The following is a 15975-nucleotide window of genomic DNA, read 5'->3' as shown; positions in this document are numbered from 1 at the left end:
TGGCAACGTGACTATCTGGAAAGTAGGATTTCCAGCATTTGACCTCTCAATGACAGATCTAATGAAACTATCGCTTTGAATTGATAGTTAAGCTTTGATAGGCGTCTCAGTATTTTTCTTAATATCAATCCTATTGGTAAAAAAAACTTGTTGAAACGGTCAACTGTAATTCTCAAATGTGCCTTGTTATTGACCTAATTTATAATTAATTTTCTGTTTTAATTTTTGGGAAAAGAACGGATTTGGCTTTCCACTTCTCCATGCAAGTGAATCTTTATTCCTTTCATTCATAATACCTATTGAGTAGGAATCCTGTGAATGATATATGATTCAATTCCATTACGTATAATTCAGCGTTCATATAAAAGTAGGTATTTGTTTCTAAAGTATTCGTTTATATGAAAATAGCTGTTTTGAGAGGGCTTTTTCTTCCAGAATGTGTCTGAAAGTTACTTCTTTGCATGATCTTCACATCTTTGTATAGACTTAATTTTTTGAAATTGATTGTTTTCACACTTCTAAGATTTTTTAGATAATAATGGTTATTTCTTTTCAATTCCATTTCATTAGGAGGGTGTAGCTCATCATGTTCTAGTTTTTTCAGATATTATTTGATATTCCCCTTGATCACTTGATGATTGAAACACGTGTCGAGGTGTTAAAATAACGGATTGATGTTGGGATAAAATTCCAGTAACATACAGCAAAAACAAGAACCATAGAAGGTTTTGAATGTTATTGGTCATAGGTATAGATATTTGGTGTGAATGAGTGAACTGAACATGATTGAAGAACTCAGTCCATCCTTCTAGATGGTAATAATCGAAAGTTTCAGAACATTCATGTCTTTCTTTTAAATGGTTTTATTTAGATTGCCCTGTTTGTTTGCGTCAAATTTAGTCATTGAAGTTTGACCCCCTTCCTGTTGACAAATTGATCTGATATTTGGTACATATATTTAGTTTTAATGACAATACAATTTAATACATTCTGGATCATTGTAAATCCAAGATGGCCGCAGCTGCAAAATGGCGGATAACATATTTTTTTACAACTACCTCAATATGGGTATCAAATGACTGTGCTTGATTAGTAGAATAGTAGTACACTTTGAAAAAGATGCAAATTCAAGATATCCGCAACTGCAATATGTCTGATTACATATTACTTTGTAATACTGAGGCACTAAATGAACTAAACAGAACGGGAAGAATTGAGTAACAAAATAAAAAAGAAAAACTTGAAAATGAAATCAGTAAAAAAAAGTTATGCTAAACGGATTCATTGAAAAAAAAGATAATAATGATGTAGATAATGAACTAAAAACTAAAATATAATTCGGAAGATCCTAGGTAGCAGGCATCACACCACTCTCGTTAGTAATCTACGGTATTGATCAGATGAAAAAAATGGTACAATCGTTGGGCGTAGTATTTACATATTCGTTCAGGTTACGCCACGCCCAATGATTTTATTATTATGTTTTATCTGATCAATACCGTAGATTGCTGAGGAGAGTGGTGTCATGACTGCTACTCAGGGCCTTCCGAATTATTTTTTAGTTTTCAGTACATTATCTACATCATTATTATCATTTTTCTCAATGTTATCGTTTTACAAAAAAAAATCAGCTATTTTATTTCTATTAATGTCGCTCATGATGTAAATTATGATATGACCAAGTTCCAGTTGATACATAAGTTTCAAATTATTCTTTACCCATCAACTGTCGTACAATATCCAATAGATACAGGCGATATTTTCACAGCATTTCGAAAAATTTTTGAATTATCCAGCTCACTTTCTTCATAAGGTTTAGCGTACAAAGTGTTACCAAAAACCAAGACACAACCCTTGGTGCTCGAAGCAAAGCACTCGTGGCATTTATCTAGAAATGTGCCTCCCGTTAACAGTCCAATTTTGCTTTTGTGCATTATATTCGGAATTACAGGATTGACGAACTTTCTTGTTTCGACGTCCTGAAACAGATTTAGAGGTTTTCTTCAATCTGGAACAGTTATACAGGGTGTGCTGAAATTATGTTTCTTAACTAAAACTTGAAATCATGATTCATTATTTTTGTACCCCAGGCAACAAAGAAAATGACGAGTGTGCCAGACATAAGCAGCTCTAGGAAGACATATCCGGGAACACATACGAAAAAACCTTTATAAAGGGACCGCCCGTTAAGAGAATCGAAAAACTGCTACAATAAAGCAGGGATTGGTTCAGAACAATCACAGGGCTTCTCACTAGACATTGTCCATTAAAAGGGCATCTGAACAAAATAGGGCTATACATCGAAGACCTTATCTGCAGGCAATGCAACAAAGGGACAGAGACAGCTCATTATATTTTATGCGGATGTGAGGCTTTGGATCAGAAGAGGCAAACAATGTATCGACAACCTGAATTGTGTCTAGGAGAATGGCATACGTCCAGCAAGAGAGCTATACAGATAGACAGGAAACAATATTGTTGGAATGGTTATCACGAAAAAGAATGGGGGAAACGCAATGAGCCCTTGTATCTGCAGTGTTTTTCGGAGACTTGAAAGAAATAGACAAGACAGACGGTTTCCAGAAAACGAGAAATGTGCTGGAATTAAGTTTCGAAATTATGACTTTAATCATCATTTATTTTTTTCAACTCTGCAAGTATAGTGTCTTCCAAAAGAGACTTCTGAACTTCGACAATTGATAACGGCCATCTTGTTAGAGCTACATCTGTCAAATTAGTTGTCATTGATTCAGTTTGTTTTGACCTGCACGTCGTCTTGAGTTCATTCAGGTTTGAGCCCAGCTCCCTTACCTTTTTAGCTGATTTTTGTCAAAGAAGGACAAATGGGTTCATGACTGAGGGGATATTGGCGGTATGAAGTCCTCAGACATCAGTACCGCCCTTCATGATGTACCCCTACCTGGCTGGGGTGGGATGGATGAAAAATCTATTCGTCCGTTAACGGGGGACATGATTGCCTCATTCGACAGAGTGTCGGGGCTTCTATATCGGGAGGGGTCTTCTACATCATAATCTATAGCTTCCTTAACTAACAGTTTGTTTTGAGAAATCACCATGGACGAATATAGGATCCAATAAGATTTGCAAATATTAAAATTGTTTTATTGAAATGAGTGTTCTATTCGGGCAACGTAACGCGCGCTTCGCCCATTTCACGGTCGTGACAATCGTCCTACCGAGAGGACTATTCGTAATGTTGTGGATGAATTTGAGTCCACTGGTTCAGTAAACGGTCGACCAAACCCGTACATCGACAAAACGCAATATCTGCCGAAAACATCGCCGCTGTCTATGAGAGTGTGCGGGAGAATCCAAGGCAGTCGATTTTTTGTTGCTCACAAGAACTCAGCCTTTCGTAGACTTCAACTTGGCAAATTTTTCAGCGTAACTTAGGCCTGAATCCCTACAAAATTCAACTGACCTAGGAACTGAAAATGAACCACCACAGACAACGACGTGTGTTTCCTGAATGAGCTCTGGAGCAATTGGCAACCCTGATTTTAATCGAAAAATCATCTTCAGCGATGAGGCCCATTTCTGAATAAATGGTCACGTGAACAAACAAAATTGTCGAATTTGGGGCGATATCAATCCACATGAGATTCATGAGCGTCCAATGCATCCCGAAAGTCACTGTTTGGTGTGGATTTTGGGCTGATGGCGTCATCGGTTCATATTTCTTTGAGAATGACGTTGGCCAGGCCAGCGGTTATGATTATCAACTTCTTTTTGCCTGAATTGGATGATCTCCCAACTAGCAATTTTGTATTTTATAATGGTTGTGAAAACGTTTCGGAGAAACAAATTATTAAACTGTATTTCTCCCAGAAAAGTTTTCAATATGTTTATAAAACAACTATAAATAGGAAATTGGCACCGTTTTATAAAACATAGTCTTTAATATTTTGTAAGGCCTTTTGCAAACACTACAAAACAGTTGTATAAACATTTCGGCAGTTACTATAAAAGTGTTCTAACACTCTTAAAACGTAGTTCCGTAAAGAATCTTGTAAAATAAGAAATACAATTTTATAAAAGTTTTTTAGTAATTCCAAGTAAGTGTTATAAAATATAATTTAGGCGCAAGAAGTAATTTTGATTTGAACACTAGAAAAATAAAATAGAAATGTCACCAACTGAAAACTAACAAATAGAAAGGTTGGGGCCATTTTATTAATTTCACTATTGTACGTATAAAACCGGCAAAGACATTGTTTGTGCTTCAAAGATTGATATTTTAACTAGTATCAGTAAAATTTAAGCGAGCCACTCTTTTAATGAAATTTTTGGAAAAAATTATTAATTATACAAAAATTCACTCTGTCGACATATTAATTTTCTAGTTGCAAATCAACTCAGTTTGTTGTAAATAATATAATCTTATAATATCTATGTACTTTTCATCTGCAATTATTACTATATATCAGTATTTCATATTTTCAACTCATCTAATGTCAGTATCACGAAATGCTATAATTTTAAAATGGCGTCTTTTTTTAAAATGTTTTGGTATCAATAGCAAGAGTTTTAATGTATTTTAGCTTCTATAAAACTGTTAAGAAACACTTAGTTCTAGGAGTGATGGTATTGCAGCAGAGTCAGACTACTTTTAAAGCTATAGATTTCTATAAAATTGAAGACTCGATTTCTCATGTATTGTTTACATAAATATTATCTGTAGGAATGTTTAAGCTAAGAAGCTTTTTCCATCGATTATGAAGGCTGAATTTCGAAGTAGTTTTGAGCTAGTGATTTGAGTGTATATAAACATGGTGCTCCATGTTTATATACACTCGACGGATTTTAATTATTAATAATCCCGTTTTTAGCAAGAATAAAATTGAAGCACTATATAGGTTACGTGAGTCTTCGTCTAAAACGAACCAGTTTCCTTAATTTTTTTCCAATGACCAATATTACACGACGTTATTAGGTATAAAGTTATTGGGACGCTAGACAAATTAAACTTGACAAATTATACTTCATTACACGACCTCTAAAATCAATGTAAGCTGGTTCTTCTTAAGTGATGCATTTCATTTTTGGAGACAGCAAATATATATTAGCGGAAGCAATTTACTTTTATAATAGTTATGTTTTTGTTTTGGAATTGTAGTGAATATACCATACTATGAAATAGTTGGGAAATTATCATCGAAGTGACAATATGGTAATCAAAACGAAATTGTATTTGAAAGCATTCCAATGAAATAATTTTATTGAAGCTTCAGGAAGCAGTTACAAAATAATCTTGAAAAAGTTTCATAAAAAGCATACAAACCTCACAGAAAAGTGCTGTAAAACTTCTATAAAACAATTTGCTTTTATAGGAAACTATGTTTCATAAGTTAGTTGTAAAAACGTTTCTGTGATAATTTCGTGACTAACTTATAACGTATTTATAATTTTATTTCATAAACGTTTCTATGACAAATTTATAAAACACTTTCATTGCCTACATCTGTATTATATTCACGGCTCGTCCAATATATAATCAATTAGTATTTTGGAAGTGATAATAAAATACCAACAAAATAAAACTGTTGCAGCACCATGAAATTATAAAATAATTTTGCTGGTTGGGCTGGACACCATCGATATATGGTATCAACAGGACGGCGCTACATGCCACACAGATCATGTCACATTGGATACTCTGCGCGATTATTTGAGGGCATGGTCATCTCACGTGGAGGTGATGTGAACTTTACACCAAGATCGTGCGATTTGACCCCGTTAGACTTTGTTGTGGGGTTTTTTCAAGTCGCAGTAAGTCACAAACCACAGCGGTCCTCAAAGCCAACATAATCCATGCTATCTGTCAAATTCAACCTAATTTATGCGCCAGAGTCATGGAAAATAGGTCGTTTCGGATGCGCCCCAGCCAGAGAAATTGTGGCGGACATTTCAACAATGTTATATTCCACTCCTTGTTAGGAATCACACTTTAAAAGGTAAGACCTCGTTAGTCCTTACCTCGCACAAGTTTCTCAACTTCTGAGAGTTGCCCTTCATATGAGGGCGACAACTGATTAACGGAAAAACAGATTTTAAACAGATTTAAACAGATTAAACACATAATGGTATCAATGGGTCTTTCAAACGAATGAAAAATGTCGATGATATTCCACACACACGCACACTTTATTTTATTTAAACTTAAAGATAAGTAAGCTCACATAAAAACCCTATACTTGATGAAAATGAATTATATATAATTTTTCTAACGAGTACATGTAAGGTGTTTTTTTATACAGGCTGATTCACTTTGGATGGCACATTAGACGTTTCTGGTGAACCAGACAACGGATCACTTTGAAAATTCAATGGAGGGCATATTCGGACATTCTCTAGCCAACTAAAATATTTTCGATAATGCGGTGTTGCCGCTTCTATTAGAAAGCAGTAGCAACTTTGATTTTTCAAATGGAACACTCTGTATATAATATTATTTTTGGAATCTCCAACAATTGCCCGACAACTTTTCTTGATATTTCCCTATACCTATCTGTTACCGTTTTCGAAATAAAAATTAATTTCAATTTTTTTCTTCGAAAATCATGACTTCTAAAAATGCCGATATCTTTTAGTTAAGAAGTACTATGATATCGAAATTTGGTTTGGAGTTTGGTGATACTTGGACACTTCCCACACGTCAGCCTAATCTCCGTTATTTCAATACAGGGTGGTAAAAAAATACAGTTTTTTCGTTTGCTTGAAAAAGTTGCTGAAATTTGATTATTTTGAATGGAACACCCTGTATATTATTGAAAATTCGAAAAGCTGCTGAAATTTGCTTTCTTTCTATGTATATCATACCTATACCTAACTAGTCAAGTTTCGGACTTATGAACATTTATTTGTGAAAATGTCCCTTCAGAATGGTATTTCCATTCGGTATTTGGTAAGCAGGCCATGATTACTATTTAACAGTAGCGTTGTGACATTCTCCTAATAATATCGACATTTTCGTCACTTCTGAAGTTGCAAATACCTTCAAAACGATAGAACAAAACTATTCAAACGAAGTTCTTATGAATTTGTTTATTATTTTTGGACAGTGTGACAAAATTATCAGCAGAACATGTAGAAAGTTCAATGAAATGTATCCGAATCTACCGCCAATGAACCTCAAGAAATTTATACGAATCCAGAACAATTTCAATATGTTTGGATAAACTTTAAAAAAGCACCAAGAAACTTGAAATTGGAAATATTGATATGAATAATTATAAAAAAGTAAAACAATCATGTGGAATATTTCAAAATATGTTCGAATCGCTGGCCGTTCACTTCCAAGCACTTTAAAATGCGGGTGTTGACTGCTTTCGTGGTGGCAGATCTGATTTCATTGGGATCCAAATCTTCAAATGTTTGGGCAATCCTTTCTAACAATTCATCTCTCGAACGCACGGGTATTTTGTAAACTTTTTCTTTAAACATTCCCCACAAATAAAAATCTAATCTTTCTGGCCAATTCCATGGTCCCAAACGCCTCATCCACCGATCGTCAAATAGTCTATCCAGTTCTGCGCTCACTTCTCTTGTGCAATGTGCAGGAGCTCCGTCTAGTTGGTACCAACAGTTTCGATAATCTTCGAGTGGCAGATTATCCACGAAACTGTCTACAGTATTCTCCAAAATATTCAGGTAGCTTCTGGATGTTAATGACTCCTCGTATATCACGTACCTCAATTTGTTGTCCATCAACATGCAGAAGACAATAAAACTAAATTTTTCTTGAAATCCGGCTTCTTTTGTGACGTGAGGATTTTCACTGGACCAATAATGACGATTTTTTCTATTGAAAATCCCTTCTCTCGAAAATTTCGATTCATCAGTCCAAATAATTAAAAAAAGTGGATCTTCTTGAATGCGTGTCAACAACATTTCACAAAATTCTACTCTCTGTTGAGGATCTTGAGGCTTCATTGCTTGAATTTTGGTGAATTTATAATCATGCATTTTATGTCTTCGCAAGATTCTTTGAATCGATGAATATTTTATACCCAAATCTTCTTCAGCACTTCTTATCGATGACTCGGGAAATGCGTGAAAATATGCTAAGACATTAATCTGGTTGTCTTCGAAAGTTACGGGTCGAGGCAAGTTTCTTGGTGCTTTTAAAGTTGATCCAAATGCATTGAAATTGTTCTGAATTCGTATAAATTTCTTGAGGTTCATTGGCGGTAGATTCGGATACATTTCATTAAACTTTCTACATGTTCTGCTGATAATTTTGTCACACTGTCCAAAAATAATAAACAAATTCATAAGAACTTGGTTTGAATAGTTTTGTTCCATCGTTTTGAAGGTATTTGCAACTTCTGAAGTGACGAAAATGTCGATATTATTAGGAGAATGTCACAACGCTACTGTCAAATAGTAATCATGGCCTGCTTACCAAATACTGAATGGAAATACCATTCTGAAGGGATATTTTCACAAATAAATGTTCATAAGTCCGAAACTTGACTAGTTAGGTATAGGTATGATATACATAGAAAGAAAGCAAATTTCAGCAGCTTTCCGAATTTTCAATAATATACAGGGTGTTCCATTTAAAATAATCAAATTTCAGCAACTTTTTCAAGGAAACGAAAAAACTGTATTTTTTTACCACCCCGTATTGAAGTAACGGAGATTAGGCTGACGTGTGGGAAGTGTCCAAGTATCACCTAACTCCAAACCAAATTTCGATATCATAGTACTTCTTAACTAAAAGATATCGGCATTTTTAGAAGTCATGATTTTCGAAGAAAAAAATTGAAATTAATTTTTATTTCGAAAACGGTAACAGATAGGTATAGGGAAATATCCAGAAAAGTTGTCGGGCAATTGTTGGAGATTCCAAAAATAATATTATATACAGAGTGTTCCATTTGAAAAATCAAAGTTGCTACTGCTTTCTAATAGAAGCGGCAACACCGCATTGTCGAAAATATTTTAGTTGGCTAGAGAATGTCCGAATATGCCCTTCATTAAATTTTCAAAGTGATCCGTTGTCTGGTTCACCAGAAACGTCTAATGTGCCATCCACCGTGAATCAGCCTGTATGTTCCACTTTTTATTCGCAGTTTTTACTTTGTAGTCAATGACAGGTTAATACATTCAATATGTACGATTTATCCAGACATTTCAGACATTTCCTTATTGCCATAACATCGGAATTGTATTTGTTGAACTATTTTCCAAAAAAATGTTTTCATCACATATCAAAAAAATCTTCACCATGGTCTCCTCAACCTTTTCCACGATGAAATGAAATCTTATGAAAGATTCAGATTCAGAGTACAAAACAGCGAAGGGTTTCGAGAAGCTAGTTAGAATCGCATTACCGAATATTGGCGAACGATTAGTTATTTTACCGTAGTGAAAACAATTCGATGGATATTTGAGAACTTTCTATGATTGTATGAAAGGGTGCTCTTTAATATTACTTTCGTCTTTTCAAAAAAGTCCGTCTATGAGTCACTCATGTTGTGCAGACCTGCATCCATTCCTTTTTTTCAAAGTCAAGTGTAAACATATATCAGAAAATAAAATCATGAAAATGTTTTCGCCATTGATGGTAATAATAGTCTCAGATACAAAATATTCAAACTTTCCATACTTGCCTTTTTGTCGGGCAATTCAAAATTGAGAAAAAAAGGTTAACTTAAAACTAAACAGTTCATGTGCAGGGTTTTTCATATAAAGTTGAACTTCAAGTTGAAATTAAAATATTACGAAATATACAGGGTATCGAGTTTTAAATAAAGTAGTTGTTATCAAATTCCAGTCAAGATATTGTTGGATATTTGAAAAATCAATAAAAAAGGTTTTTCGAAAGAAATTAGTCTCAAAGACTGTTATGAAGTGTAAACAAAAAACAAAACCATAATAATACAACATAATTACCCATACTAGAAGAAACACTTGTTTTGTGAATATTATCATAATATGTTCCTCAACGTTGGGGTTCAAACGAATGCCTACTGGGTGTCCATAGGATTTAGAAATCCTGAAAGAGTCTGAAATCAAGACAAAAATGAAATAGCTATTTTTATATATATATATCTTGTTTCTACCATCTGGTTTTTTATTTCCTAGAGTCCATAACCAGAAGTCCACTGAATATTCTTCTTTTGTGACGGCACCTATCGTTATGAGATACCTAGCACTTTGACTCAATTTTATTTTACTGATTCCACTATATGAATAAATCGAAAAGAGAGAATATACTGGACCGCTGAAAATAAAAACGATAATTTGATAGTACTCGTTTCATGACGAATGTTCGCCCTTCCATTATCATAAAATCTGCGAATGGTGTATGAGAAAACGTTACTATAAGACTGAATTATTCGAATAATATCCACATATAGGAAAAAATTAGCAATAAATTTGTTCTCATTTGAAAAATATATAAAATTCAAATACACATTCAAGGAGCAGGCAAGAAAGTATGCCTAGTAGCCGTATGCCAGTATGCCAGCGTGACGGAATTTTTCATTATACAGGGTGCCTTGAAAATAGTTTGTGAAAAGTTAAAACTACTCACAAGATCTAAAAATTACTTGGTTTACTTATTTATTCCGAGTAGATTTATCTTGAAATCACTATATACATACTACTATATCGAATGTCATCTATTTTCCAGTCAAATATTCTAATATTTCTTCCAGCTTTCCCAAAAATACTCTACGGCTCATTCAGTATATTCTTCCACACTTTCCTTCAGTATTTCTGCATTTTCAAATTAATGAATGTAAAATAGGCAGGTTGTTCTTTTTCGGGTTTATATGTACCATCGTTTATTCCGGAGTAATTTTTTTTTCCATTTTTCAAGCTCGACTTTTTTTAATTGGACATATTCATAATCGTGTCACAAGACAAACATACTCACTTTACCCATACTTTACTCATTTTTCAAACGTATGTATGTATTAGAAATTATTGATAATAATGGACCAGTATATTCGAGACTTTGAAGTAGATTCAGTTAGAACTCATACCATAAATAATGCATGCGAGTGTAAAAATATATTAGAAGTGAACAATAAAAATAACAGTTTCACTATATTACATAACAACATTAGAAGCATTGATAAAAACCTCAATGAGTTCAAAATATTTTTACAAAATGTAAACACTGACTTTGACTGTCTTATATTAACAGAAATAAGGAAAATCTTAAATACAAATTTATACAATATACCAGGTTAGAATACGATTTACAATGAAGGTAATTATAATCAAAATTATGGGACAATAATTTATATGAAAAACAATTATGTATTCGATTTTGATATCATGGAAATAGAGCACATACAATTTTAAAAACAATTATTAAATTTGGAAAAAAATCTATATTCGTGACAGCATGTTATAGATCACCATCTTCCGACATAGGTGATTTCATTCGTATTCTTCAGAAATACTTTGAAAATAATCAAACCGAAACAGAAAGTTACTATATATTCATCGGCGATATGAATATAAATCTTCACAAAGATGATGAAAATGAATTTGAATATTTGAATACTCTAAATGAATATGGATATATTTCCACTATCAATTAGCCAACAAGAGTAAAGTCATGTCTCGACCATATTTTTATTAAATCAAAATTAAATATAACAGATACGATTATACCCCTCATAGTGAAAACAAATATAACAGACCACTCAACGACAATACTACAAATAGTTACAAAAAACACAAATAACAATGAATCTAACAGCAAATATATTCCATACATAAATTATAAGAAATTATACAAAAAGTTAGACGACACAAATTGGGAAAACGTATACCTGATCCAAGATCCAAATATAGCACTGAATAACTTCATCACTACAATTTTGAGCATTTTAAATAATTGTACCAATCTGAAAAATAAATTTAGGAAAAATACCAAAGTTGCACCATGGTTAACAAACTCTATAATGAAAATGAATGACGAAAAAAATTGTTTATTCAAAACTAGTCTCAAATACCCTGACAGCATTCTGTTAAAAAACCGTTACAAAAGTTTGAGAAACAAAGTCACCAATTTGATAAAAACCACCAAGCAAAATTACTATAAGAACAAAATAGAATACAAAAAACCATGAACCAAAAAACCATACCAAACAACTATGGAATATTGTGAAAGAAATCACCGGCACTAAACCTAAATCAACCACAATTGGACCAATAAAAAATGATCAAGGAGTACAAACAACAGAGACATAGCCAATGAATTCAAGGATAATCTCGTAGATATTGAAAAGAAATTGGCAAATAAAATACTCAAAAATAATAACCTCGTTTTTCATTCAAACATTTTACCAAACTCTTTTGTCTTAAGTCTAACTGATAAAAATGAAGTGAACGCTTTAATCTGCGACCTTAAAAACAAAAAGGCGGTAGGAAAAGACGAAATCAAAGCAGAACTGCTAAAATCAATATCATATTATATACTAGATCCTTTAGTTTTTATTATTAATAAATGTATATTCAAAACTGCAGTAGTGACTCCTATCCATAAAAAAGGAGATAAAACAGAAATCACAAACTATAGACCAATCTCGCTTATCACCCATCTGTCAAAAATTTTCGAAAAATTGCTAAAGAAAAGAATAAACTCATTTATAACCAAATACGAATTGATTTCAGATAGACAATTTGGCTTCAAAGAAAAAACCTCAACCGAAAACGCGATTCTTGAACTGACAGAATTAATACATAAATCCTTGGAGAAAGGAAAACCTTCTTTATGTCTATTTATAGACCTAACGAAGGCTTTCGATACTGTCGATCATCAACTACTCCTACAAACTTTAGAAAATAATGGTATCAGAGGGAACTGCCAAACGCTTTTTGAAAGCTATCTTCGAAATAGAATGCAAGTTGTGCGAATTGCAAATACAATTAGCAACCAAAAACAAATAGAATGTGAAGTCCCACAAGGTACGGTACTGGGTCCTCTGCTTTTCAATTTATATCTAAATGAATTATTCAATTTGGACAGCGTTGGGAAAATAATTGGATACGCAGACGATACTGCGATATTATGTGAGGAAGACACTTGGCTTGATTTGAAAAAGAACGTAGAAACAGATTTCCACTTGCTCAAAAAATGGTTTGACCAAAGGCTCCTGACAGTGAATCAGTAAAAAACCAATTTTCTTTATTTTAGCTGCAATCTATCCAATGATTGTCCATTTCAAACTCTTGATATCGGCGAACAAGGAAAAACAATAAAAATAGATTTCCTGAGAGAAATCAAATACTTGGGCGTCTACATAGATAGAAACTTAAGGTGGGACTCTCATACGAAATATACAATAAAAAAACTGCAAACAATGCTTCACAACTTCCGTTCCTTGAAAAATTACTTACCTCACAAAGAACTTAATCAATTATATAGTTCCCTAGTAGAGAGCCATTTGAGATATGGTATAACAGCATGGGGATCAGCTCTGCGTGTACACCTCAATCCGTTAGAGGTATTACAAAAGAGATTCATTAAGTTGATCATGTCTAGAAATTCACGTTTCTCGTCAGATCTCCGGTATAAAGAGTGTGAAGTTATGGATATGAGACAATTATATTACTATATTACTATTACGAAACCACGACTATAACACACGACATCGCGACCAACTAACCTATCCTACTGTTAAAAAGTCAATTTCACAAAGAGCATATTCTTTCATGGCAACTAAATTATATAACACCGTACCTCACAAAATAAAAAATTCTTATTCCAAACCAATATTCAAAAAACAAATAAGAAAACACATTCTCGAAAAATATAGACAATTTAAAAAAAATCTGTTAGAGTGAAATAACTCAGTCTTAGTCAAATTTATCCCAAAGATGTATCATATTGTATTATAAGTAGCATAATCTTATCCATATTGCCTAAGATTTTATCTATTTGTACATTAATATTTTATTCTTATAGAACGTGTAATATTTGTCTAAGGTTTTATTTATTTTTCTTACTTTTTGTTTGTCTAGTATTTAATCGGCCTATATATTTAATAAAATGTTTTGTAGTTTCTACTCCATGAAGGCCATACTTACTTATATACAAATATTTATGTACTTACATATTCTTTATAACTTCTTGCGAAACAAGAGCTCTGCTCTTATCGCCAAACCACTTTGTTCACATATTTTGTTTTATTTGTACTCTAATCTGTATACGTTCTGAATAAAGTTATTATTATTATTATTACTTTCACAAACCAAAATAGAAACAAATTTTGGAAAAAGATAATATATATCACGATAATATCATTAGGCATATGAATCTCAAGTCCAGGTAAAATAATCCACTGAGAAATTCAAATGTCAATTTTAAAAATTTACTTAGTGTCATCTGATTTGCATTTTTCATATTATACTTATATTTGTATTGATATATACTCAACAATCACTACGTAGAAGTTGAAGAGTTTAAAAGCATAAAAAGTGGTGATTTTTGCATGTAAATTCTATGAACCAAAAGTAAACTAATTTAAAATATTATCAATTTTATACAAACATTTTTTGAACTATAATTGGATACCAATACTATGAGTAATATGATCACGATTCCGGTTTGAAAAGGTCCATTGCTGGATTTTTCTAATATTTCGCAAATAATTCCCGAACTATTATATTTTTGAAAATATACATGATGACCTATTGAGACCTCCAAATAGATTCTATTGAATTTTTGGATATTTTCAGCTTTTAGAACAAAAAATATTATTTCTGTGGTGAAGTATTCTGTTTAATTAGGTTTTCTTTCAAGACGATAAAGAATTTGGGATGAATTCTCACACAATTCCTAAACTTTTTTTGTCAAAACATTCATGGATATATTAAAGAAGAAACTATCCATTTCAAGGAAAAAACTTATACGACTTTTTTTCATGGAAATAGTTGAAATGACTATAATTGGTATATGAATAGCAGATTACGAAAAAGTTATTACTCATTGTTTTGTTCACCTTCTTGTGGTGGACAAAAAAAATCTATAAGCTCTATAAGTTTTTAGTTCCAACTTTTCAACCAATTTCAAAATGATCGTTAAATGATCAAAATCACAATTCTCAAATTATTTCCGACCTATTGTCGGAAACCACTTTGAGATTTTTTTTATTTTTTCGAGTGGAATGAAAATACTCCCTAGATATTTTTTATTTTTCCAGCCGTTTCTGGGTAATTCGAAGAATTTCGAAAAATAAAATCAATTATTGCCATATTTCCTGTACTATCTAATTTATAAAAATATTTTTTTCGTAGAACTAAAAAATGTACATAACTCTTCAATTTGAAACTTTATAATATTTTAACTCGTTTTGGAGATACAAGGTTTGAAAGTGTTGAGATTTTCGGAAACACTTTTCTTTCATTCGATGGTGAAAATTTCAAGTCGATATCTCTTCCATTTCGATCTGTTGTCATTATGGAGATATTCGGATCTCGACTGTTTTGTAAAAAAATGTTGGAAAAATAGTTTTTCCATTTTTCAATTTTATTGAAAATGAATAGATCACTTCTCATTCACAGGTATCATGTTCGATATGAATTTAAAATTCTTTGAAGACGACAGACAGGCAGACATTCCCTGAACTATTAAAGACATCGTAAACGTAGTACATAATTTATCCATCTTCATAATTTTTCAAATTACCAACCCTTTCTAAGTTATTTAAGAAAAAATGATTTTTTGAGTTTTTTATTTCAAGGAATTATACCCGTACTTGAAATTATTATTATTAAAATTATAAAAAAGTATTTAACTTTTTTGTATTCTAGAGTATGGAAAATGAGAAAATGTCTTTTTCATTTTCTTCGATACTGAACAACACCGAAATAAACATGGGTCTATCTTTTCAAATAAAAACTACGACGAGATGCAACAACCGCAGTATTCATAACTTTTTGAAACCAGTTTTAATTTTTCAAAATGTAGGTATGTGTTGTTGT

General features: G+C 32.4%; 1 protein-coding gene across 3 annotated transcripts in view; it reads right to left on the bottom strand.

Moving 5' to 3' along the window:
• LOC111516674 (cilia- and flagella-associated protein 251) overlaps window positions 1-15975 on the bottom strand; it is a 97781-nt gene that overhangs the window by 70562 nt on the left and 11244 nt on the right. For 2 of the 3 annotated variants that reach the window (XM_074175378.1, XM_074175376.1), the window contains exons 4-6: window positions 10092-10252; window positions 9922-10034; window positions 1720-1979 (exon numbers count right to left, since the gene is read on the bottom strand). In XM_074175378.1, the coding sequence (XP_074031479.1) occupies window positions 1720-1979; window positions 9922-10034; window positions 10092-10252 (534 nt within the window). The remainder of the gene's footprint in view (window positions 1-1719; window positions 1980-9921; window positions 10035-10091; window positions 10253-15975) is intronic. The other variant, XM_074175377.1, reaches the window with a different exon arrangement.

Source organism: Leptinotarsa decemlineata, unplaced genomic scaffold (assembly GCF_025532065.1).
Source record: "Leptinotarsa decemlineata unplaced genomic scaffold, Ldec_3_MD MMD2_tig00001019_RagTag_RagTag, whole genome shotgun sequence".
Taxonomy (NCBI): domain Eukaryota; kingdom Metazoa; phylum Arthropoda; class Insecta; order Coleoptera; family Chrysomelidae; genus Leptinotarsa; species Leptinotarsa decemlineata.
The sequence above is the reverse complement of the archived record's forward strand: the minus strand, read 5'-3'. Positions and strand labels throughout refer to the sequence as shown.